General features: G+C 47.9%; 1 protein-coding gene across 1 annotated transcript in view; it reads left to right on the top strand.

The window, feature by feature from the left end:
* LOC116078678 (heparan sulfate glucosamine 3-O-sulfotransferase 3B1-like) overlaps nt 1-9,593 on the top strand; it is a 36,261-nt gene that overhangs the window by 23,530 nt on the left and 3,138 nt on the right. The window contains exon 2 of the mRNA XM_031354026.1: nt 9,504-9,587. Coding sequence (XP_031209886.1) covers nt 9,504-9,587 — 84 coding nt within the window. The remainder of the gene's footprint in view (nt 1-9,503; nt 9,588-9,593) is intronic.

Genomic DNA, 9,593 nt, shown 5'->3' with positions numbered 1-9,593 from the left:
TAAGCCTGGATCCCAGTGTGAAGGTGAAGGCACAGGGCTGGGTCTGCATTCCTGACTCTTGGGACCAGTGGTTGTATGGTGGGACTCTCCAAGTAGGATTCTGGGCCATTCAGTTCTTTCTGGGTCTCCAGCTGCCCTCCCCACTGTCTGGGCCTTTTTTTCTTTTCTTTTTTTTTTTTTGCTTTTGCTTCTGCTTTCTACAAAGTCGGCCTGCCAGAATAACTTCTGTCTTTCTAATGATTTTAAGGTTTCTTTTTTCCAGGAAACGGGGCGCGCACATCCCTCAGATTTCGCAAGATTTGTCCTTCTCAGGCCTCGGCGAGGTTCAGTAAACAGAAGGGGGGGGAGCTTGGAGCTGGAACACAAAAGCTCATTAGCTTTTCACTCCCCCTCCAAGGCCCAGCCCCTTCCTGGAACAGGAACCACCCCCTTTGTGAGCTGGGCCTAAGACCCAGGCAAAGGCCTGAAGGAAAGGGGGCTCCAGCTGCCTGGGCAGTGAGATGCTCATTTGCTCCCCACCCCCCAGCATTGAAAAGCTTTTATTTCAGTGCAGCATTGAAACTCCAGGACAATGGAGGCCAAATCCTTGGGCAGCGGTTGGGGCCAGGACTGGGGAGCCATCCTTTGTTATTTCTCTTCTTTCCAACCCATTACCTTAAAAAAGAAAAAGAAAGAAAGAACGAAAAGAGAAAGGACGAAAGGACCCATGAACTTTTCAAGAATTGTGACATCACTTCTGCAAGACCTGAAATCTAGACTATTTACAGTTTCATTTGAAATTATTTTAAACTCTCCCAAAGGAGTGCTTTGATATGCAAACATCTCCCCAAGGGGAGACAGTTACTTATGGAGATGTGGCCCTTTGAAGGGGCTCAGGGCTGGTGGGCTCCAGACCTCTGAGGAAGTGAGAAGGCCCAGATGAAGGCCCACACTGACAACTGATAGCACCAGTCTTCATCCACCAAATGGAGTCCCCTGGGAAGAACAAGGAGTGTGCCATAAAGGAGAAGCGATCTCGGTTCAGCTTACACTCTGCCGGGGCACACTCACGCTGACTCTTCCAGCTCAGCTTCTTTCCCAGCCCTGGCTGGGAACTGTCTTCCTACATAAGGGGACAAGGGAGGAACTGTTGTTCGAGGCCTCACTGTGACTTCCCCTATTACCAGGTGCAAACACAGCAGAGAATTTGAGGTTGCCAGGCGGGCTTTCAGTGGGTGTTAGCACGCATGCGTGCCATGGCACCTCCTGTGATGAGGACTCTATTGGTCTTGGTGCGCTGTGTCTGCCTGGAGCGCCAGTTGCCCGCTGCCCAAACACTTCTGCTCGGTTGGCAGCGTCGAGGGCTTCCAGAAGGCTTACCCCAGTAGAGGGAAGTTAAGTTACAGGGGGTGTGCCTGCCCTTGCCACTGTCCTCCACCACTGTCCTGCTACAAGCCTAAAGGCAACAAGGGCTTAGGGACCATGGTACAAAACCTCTGAAGAAATGAACCAAACAACCCTTTCTTCCCTGGAAGTGGTTTCCCTCAGGTAATTCGTCACAGCAATGGAAAGCTGGCTCGGATTTCCCACACCCACTGTTTTAGTGTCCTAGGAGGGCTTCCTGCCCTGGGATACCTCCCACCTACTCATCCCTCCTTCCCTAGGTCCCAGGACATTTTCAGTTCCACTAGTAGTGTTTATAAGTTTGCCAAATGCTCAGAAAAAGGGACACTTGATTTCCTTTCCCGCTTTGCAAGGCAGCTTCCTCATTGCTGAAACCTGCCCGTGACTGTCCAGATTCTGGGGAGCTGTTTTTTTCTTTGGAAGGGGTGTGGAACACAATCTTCCTAGAAACCTGGGTTCTTCTGTTCTGTGCCTGAATTGTCAGAGGCCAGGCATGGGCTTCTGGGAAATGCTAAAGCTGGTGGCTCATCACAGTTTCCTGGCCTGGGACTTGAGTTTTTGGTCAGTATTGTGGAACTGAGGGGGCAGAACCATTTAGCTTCTTCCGCAGGCTAATTTAACAGATGTGGAATCCAAGGCCTGAGAATTTGGGAATATAGCCAACGGGTCTTGCCGATTGGAAGCAGAGAGACTCACAAAATAACTTTTATTTCAGTGCTTCAGAAACTATAGCTATTTTATTGAAATCTCTTAAGTATTGAGTGACTTTTTTTTCTCATTTTACCCATATTTTCCCTGGAATGGCATCAAAACAAGGACTTTCCAGCCTTCTGGCCCTATATTAGGGGAGGTGCCAAGCCTTGGTGGGCAAGGACAACAGAGGACGCTTGGGTGTGTCAGGGCTGCTCTGTCGTGATTGTGATGGTGGCGTTTTGACTGTGCACCTGTCTCGGTTGTTGTTAGTCCTGGGCACCAACGTAAGTTTAAAATGTAAAACTTTTAAAAACATGTGTTTCCATGACTTGGTAAGGAGGTGATCATCTGAGGAAGAGGGTTCATAGCCCCTGTTTGCTCAGGTCCACTCTGTCGACTGAAGACCAGCCCTATCCCACACCAGCCTTGTCTCTGAATGTCATTAATGCACATCAGCTGTTTTGTGTGACTGTCCAGCATCTGTTGAGCTACAGCGAGGGGGGTTACACCCATTTTAATAATCTTCCTTTTTGCCGCATTGTTATCCCATTCAAACAGTAAACTCAGTTGCTGGATGGTCAGAAGCAGGGTGTTGCTAAAGGGGGAAGAAAAGAACAAAGAAAGAAAAGCAGGGCAGTGTTTGGAAACAGCAAAATTGGAGGCTGTGTGGAAGTCCTCTGATCCGGTCTCATTCCTTACTCCCCCAGGCTCTGTTTTTAACAACCCGCTCTCAGCAGCTCTTAGAGGCTGTACTAGGGCTCAGGATGTTGCTAGTGAACTGGGAACCTCTTCCCTGGGAAACGAAGCAGCAGCAGTAGACTCCGATTTTGTATTGAGGTCTCCAGTCTTCAGACAAAGGCACGGAGGAGTTGATACCCTGACCTCAGGCTGGAGACGCTGGTCATCACCTATCCCTCCCTGCCTGAGTATTAGAGAGGAAGACCAAGTCTGCCCATGCAGGCCTGTGAATGCAGTGGCTTCAGAAATTGAGGCAGGAGGATCACAAGTTCAAGACAAGACTGGGAGACTTGTGTCTGTATCTAAATAGGAAGAGAATTGAGAGTATAGTTCAGTGATGAAGAACTTAACCTAGCACATGCATGACCCTGGGCTCAGTGTCTAACTAACATCAACCACCAAAAGAGGGACAGTGAAACCAGCTCAAGAGCCAGGCCCCTCTCCTCCCCGCTTCCTTTTGGTAGGCAGCTGTACCGGCCTCCAACTGAGAACTGTCTTCCTGCCTCGGCTTCCCAAGTACTGGGATTCTTGGCATGTGCCACGATACCCAGCTCTGGGAGCCACTTCCTACATTCATTTGAACTCTGTGGAACTTTAAAAAAAATACAGGATGGTTCAAGCCATCGGCTCTGAGCAAAGCACGAAACGTGGTAATGGAACGGAGAGTTTGTTCTTTCTTTGGTTTGGCACCGTGTGAGCCGACTTTGGGCAATGGAAAGAGACATACCCATTGGTTTCTCTTTGTCCCGTGAATAAGGGTGTACTTCATTGGCTGTAGTTTTAGTTTGCCTCATTATAATTTACTCATCGTCAGATTTGTGTGTGTGTGTGTGTGTGTGTGTGTGTGTGTGTGTGTGTGAGAGAGAGAGAGAGAGAGAGAGAGAGAGAACACTGTATGGTTTTGTCTGAAATGTGTAGACCCCTGGGAGCACAACCTTACCCCTGTGAGTTAAAATGGGAGCTGAGTGTGGCTGGGCCTCCTTTTACCTGACCTAGGACTTTGTCCCACATAATCTTAGACTCACCAAATGACTTGTACTTCTGCTCACAATATTGTGCCTCATGCACATTTAGAAAAAAGATTTATTTCGTTTTGTTGTGTGTGTCCACAGAGGCTAGATAGAAGAATGAATGGATCCCTTGGAGCTGGAATTACAGGCAGTTGTGAGCTGCCTCCTGGTGCAGGTGCTGGGACTCAAACTCAGGTCCTCTCTAAGATATCGCACCCGCTTGACTACTGAGCTATCCATCCCCTCCAGCCTCCTCTCCCCACCTATTTTTGGAGACAGGATCAGATGACAAACTCAGATAGGCCTTGAATTCACTCCGAGCTGAAGCTGGCCTCAGGCTGTGGGTCCTGAGTGTGTGCCTCCCTCTTTCCTTCATAGAAGCCCTAAGTACCCATGCGGCACCTCTACATAGGCGCATGCAAATGCCAGTGGGGGAGGGGAGTAACCCAAAGTGCAAGATAGAGTCCAAGGCCACGGACGCCCCATCCTGTCTGCACAGGAGGATCATGAAAGAGTTCTGTGCTGGAGTCATGCCCAGGCAGGGCCTGGTTCATTCAGTCTGTCTGGGTGGAGCCCAGACATTTAGCCCTTGTTAAACCACCCTCCGTGGTTCTAATGTGCACCCAGAGGTAAACCTGGCCAGCCGTCAGAGACACATGACTTACTTGTAAATATTCCCACAGAGGTCAAAGCCCTCCACGTCCCTCTAAGCCCACCTAGCCTGCAGAGAACTAACTGGTTCTCTGCTTTGAGAACTAACTCTTTTAGGCCTCGGGTGTTCCTGGAAGTTTATGGGCATTTCTAGGCCCTAAGAAAGGGTGACAAGCCTCCTGCTCTGCAAGTTTACACCAGACGAGTGGATCATTTTTGCTCTCTGTCATTTCTGTGGTTCCCAGGCCAGTCTCTCCCAGGCCAGTCTCAGGGACTTTTGCGTGCGTGATCTATGTATGAGGAGTGTCTCTTTTCTTACCCTTGAACTGAGATAGCCTAAGCTTTCAGCTTCCCAAGCATTCGTGTGTACAGAGAGGTGTACTTTTCCCACCTAGGTGACAAAGAGGGGAGGAGGGGCTGAGCCAGTGATGCTGGAGGGCAGAGGCTGTTGGTCTCATTGGTGATTTTCCAAGCACCATAAATTGCAGGTAACAAGGAGACTATGTGAACCAAAGAGGCTTTTTTTTTTGTTTCGAAATCTGACTCCTATTTGAGCAATTATGATCAGCAGTGATCTGATTGGGACTTAAGTATCTACCATTAAGATTATAATCTATGAGCTAGAGGTATTTAACCTATGAGCACACAGGTGTCTAAAGAAAGACACGCTAAGCTCTGTGCCCTCATCGACTTGCTCAGACACAGGCATCGATGAAAAGGAGACATCCCGATGGATGGAAAGGGATGCACCGAGAGTCTCGGCTCTGTGACCTGTGTATCACCCCCTTGCTTTGGACTCAGCTTCTTCATCAGTAAATTGGGGATTACATACCTACCTCAAAGGCCTGTGGCGAGGGATTAAATCAGATAATGCATGTGAAAGTTCCTTTGTGAGCCTCCAAAGCACAGTATAATTATTAGCTGTGACTATCCATTTGAGAAACTGGCTTTCGTAATGAACAGCTCAATTACCCCATGGGATGTGCTTTTGTGGGGGCCAACCTGGGGCCGCAGTGGCCTCTGGGATGCCTTGGATGGGCAGGCAGCTCACTCAAGAGGGAAGGTCTTGCCCTTGGCTGCAAGCTTGTCCTTTTTCCTCTGACCCACTGCTGAGCTCAGAGAAGTTATGGAAGGGGTGTGTGTACATGCATGTGTGTGTGTGTGTGTGTGTTTGTGTGTGTATGTGGTGCATGGAAAGCCAAACTTAATTTTGGAACCTGCTGTGGGATTGGGGTGAGGAAAATTACTAACTATAAGTAGAAGGAAGGGACATATTTGCAAGTACCTGGAAAGTTCCATGCAAGGAGTTCTTTATGTTCTTAAGATGGTGTTCTCTATTCCCTGCTTGGTGAAACAAACATTCAGTGCTTGACTAGATTTGAGTCAGGCCTCTGAGCCTTCACCTATCTGTTGCTGTGTATGTTGGCGTTTGATGCTTGGTCTTTCAGATCTCACAGCCTGATACAGATTTGACGGCTGAAATCTACAGAGGGAGTTTCTGGAGGCTTCTAGTGATGGAGAACACAGAAACGCATTCCTGACTGCCTACTGTCTGCATTAAGCTCATTGGAGAGAGCAGCCTCAGATTCTCACGGTCTCAGAAGGGATTGAGCCTCACAGTCTCAGAAGTTGGTTCCCTGGCTCCATTATTTTAACAACTCTCAACGTCCTGTAGCCTGAGGAGTATTCTATGGGGTATGTCCAGAGACAGGGATTTCCCCGGTCAGTGCCATATAATGCTCTAGCAGAGTAGCAAGTGTTTGGGCACAGTAAGTACCCATAACTTAGGGACTTTGTAACATACCCACTTTTCCTTTTTACTAGTCTTATGTGGCTTCCCATTCACAAATGATTCTTGAGACATTTTTATTCGTTACTTACCAGACCCTCTTTAGGGATGCTGAGGTTGAAAGAAGGCTGTGGAGCCAGGCACACTGAGAGCAGACCCTGTATCTATTGCCCTCTGTGGAAAGAGCTAGTTGAGTGACCAATGCTCTGTGTGCGGATACTCTTGCTCTGTCTTGCCAAGATCTTGACAGAAGGTGCTGGGCACCATTTTCCAAGTGCTGGTAAGGTACTGGTCTGGGTACCAATGTCAGCTTCCCCGTTTCCTAAAACCTTTTAAGAGCAGACACCATCCTTGCTGTCAGTGTTCAGCTGAGGGAAATGTCACAGATGGGTATGTCACCCATCCTGGGTTATACACACTCTAATATGCATAGGTCTTGAGAGCTACACCTGGCAGAAAGACTTCAAAGTCTATGTCAAGTCCATGTGAGTCTCTGAAGACAGACATCCTCTTCTCTACACCCATTTCCCCGTGGCTGTGGCCACCCTGGGGGACTGGATTCCCTCTCAGCATGGCCACATTGCTTTTATTTTGAGTCTGGATTTCTTAGAAGCTGCCGAGTTGCAGACTGGCTCAGCACATGGAAGAAACCTAGCCTCTGTCAGAGCTGACTCGCTTTTTAGAGACACGCTAAGTACATTGAGAGCTGGAACTCCTTAATCCTTGATTATCTTAGCCCGATGGCACCGCTGCTAACCTATCCTAAGTGGACAAAGTGGGTCAATCTGGCTTTAACACCCAGCGGGGCTGTGAGGAGCTTCCTCTAAGCCAGGAGATGTATGCTTGTGTGGAACTCCCCGTGGGCTTGTCCTGGAAAGAGCTGCCCTCTTCAGAAAACCAAACTTTCTGTATTGTGTAATAAAGTTTCTGTTGTCACTTCTAAAAAATGTTCTCTGATTACTGCCTCAGGCAACACGAGGGCTCCAAATTAGACATTTAAAATGTTCTGCTGAGAGGGAAATATTTACCCAAATGGCAACAACAACAAAAAGATGTGAAAAAATTCTCTCTCTTTTTATTTCAGCTTTGTGCTCTGGCAAAAAATATCAGTCAGAATCTCTACCCTATAGCTAGTGGGTGACTTTAGGTTTGTGACCAAATATAGTACCCACTTATTTAATGCTTAACTTTAACGTTTAATTCTTTTATACAGTGAAACTGTTAAGAATCATATACAATGGGATAACAGTGAGGCCAGAGTGATGTTATCAGGCATGCACCTGTCATGATGAGCATGTAGGCGTGCTTTAAGCATATTGGTTACTGACGGTTTAGATTGTCATGAACCTCCCTCATGGGGTAGCTATTACTCTCTCCATTTTCACAGATGACGAGAAGTCAGCCCCCCTCATCCCCAAAATTAAGGTAACAAGGCACAGGGCCAGAGGAGCTGAACCTAGGCCTAACCCCCAGACTCACATTCACAGATAAAGCACTGTGGCCCTGAAATCCTCCTGTAGTCCTCTCAGCAACTTGGCACGTAGATGGAATTACTGCGGTTTTGCACATTAGGATGCCAAAGCTCAGAGATGTTAAATAACCCGTCTTCTGGTCACACAACTGTGAAGCAGCAGAGAGGGATTCCCAGTCCAGCCCACTCATATTGTAAGATGCTAGGGAAACACTGTTAACAGTGTGTGTGCGCGTGTGTGTGTGTGTGTGTGTGTGTGTGTGTGTGTGTGTGTGTGCACGCGCGCGCGCGCGCATATGGTTTCTGCCCTTCATGGAGCCTTTTTAGAACCATCCATCCATCTGGACACCTCATCGTAGTAGGATGTGTCACTCAGATCCTCTCTCTGTGTCCTTCAGTTTGTCACCTGCAGAGATGTTGCAGAACCTTCACTCATAGGCATGTCTGTATGTCATATTCACATTCTTGTCTGCCACCCCCACTCTCTGCCCCATTCCCCACCCAGGGTTTCCTGATTCCGTTTCTCTCATGATCCTCTTTGCTTTTGGTACTGTTTCTACTTCCTAAAACTTCACATCTTCATGTGAAAGTGGCCTCAAGTGGACTGAAAAGCCCACACTTACCCACAGGGTCATAGCAGTCATAGCATAGTCACGCAACAGAGTCTATGGAAGAACACAAACTCCTAAAGTTGGTTTCTACTCCACCTGCCTTCTGTTCTCACATCTTGTAACCAAGGTGCGGACCATACCACTGATGGTCAACATGACTGTCATTTACCAATGCAAAAGCCCAGACTAAACCCCATGGCCTCTAGTGACTGTTGTTGGTAAAATTAATCATCTGGTAGATCTCTTGAAATGAGTTTGCTCTAATGGAATGAATCTAAGATATTTTTGGAAGCTACTAGCACACACAATGCTTCAGTTAGTATGTTTCTGTTTGTACCGATTACATTGGAACTTTTGGATAATGCCTGCTTGGTTGCTTTTTGAACATCTTATCAAGTTCTATTTCTGGTGCCCAAGACCATGTGGGCATGGTGGGCATGAGAAGGATGGGGAACCTGAGTTGGAGGTGGTGCCATTTTTGAGGGAAGACCCAATCAGGGCTGTGTGGGGCCATGCGAAAAGCCGATACTTTGTTAACTTAGGGAGAGGCAACGCCTACACCAACACCTCAGAGTTATTGGACTCACTTGCTCGCTCTTCTGCCAAAGGAGAAGGAGCTTTCACTGGGACTATTTAGCTTTCAAGGGGTGGGGGTGGGGGTGGGGGGTCCAGAGTATTAGTGCACCCTAATTCTAAAATCCTGGCTGGCGAGATGGCTCAGCGGGTAAGAGCACTGACTGCTCTTCCGAAGGTCCTGAGTTCCGAAGGATCCCAGCAACCACATGGTGGCTCACAACCACCCGTAATGAGATCTGACGCCCTCTTCTGGTGCATCTGAAAATAGCTGTCTTCAGCTACAGTGAATTACTACGGAGCGAGCGGGCTGGCAGAGGTCCTGAGTACAATTCCCAGCAGCCACACACATGATGGCTCACGGCCATCTGTACAGCTACAGTGTACTCATACACATAAAATAAGTAAAATAAATCCTTTTTAAAAACCCTGTTGCATTTTGTTTTAAATGATGATGATGATGATGATGATGATGATGATGATAACAACAACAGCCTCAATAATAAGTCGGAACCGAGTTATATGTGATTTTGAGCCCAGAAGCTCCACTTTCTAATCCCAGATTGTTTCTTTGCCTTTGGCAGAGACCTGATGCCCAGAACCCTCGAGGGACAGATCACCATGGAGAAGACGCCCAGCTACTTTGTGACCCGGGAGGCACCCGCACGCATCTC

This window comes from Mastomys coucha, unplaced genomic scaffold, assembly GCF_008632895.1.
Source record: "Mastomys coucha isolate ucsf_1 unplaced genomic scaffold, UCSF_Mcou_1 pScaffold5, whole genome shotgun sequence".
Classification (NCBI taxonomy): domain Eukaryota; kingdom Metazoa; phylum Chordata; class Mammalia; order Rodentia; family Muridae; genus Mastomys; species Mastomys coucha.
The sequence above is the reverse complement of the archived record's forward strand: the minus strand, read 5'-3'. Positions and strand labels throughout refer to the sequence as shown.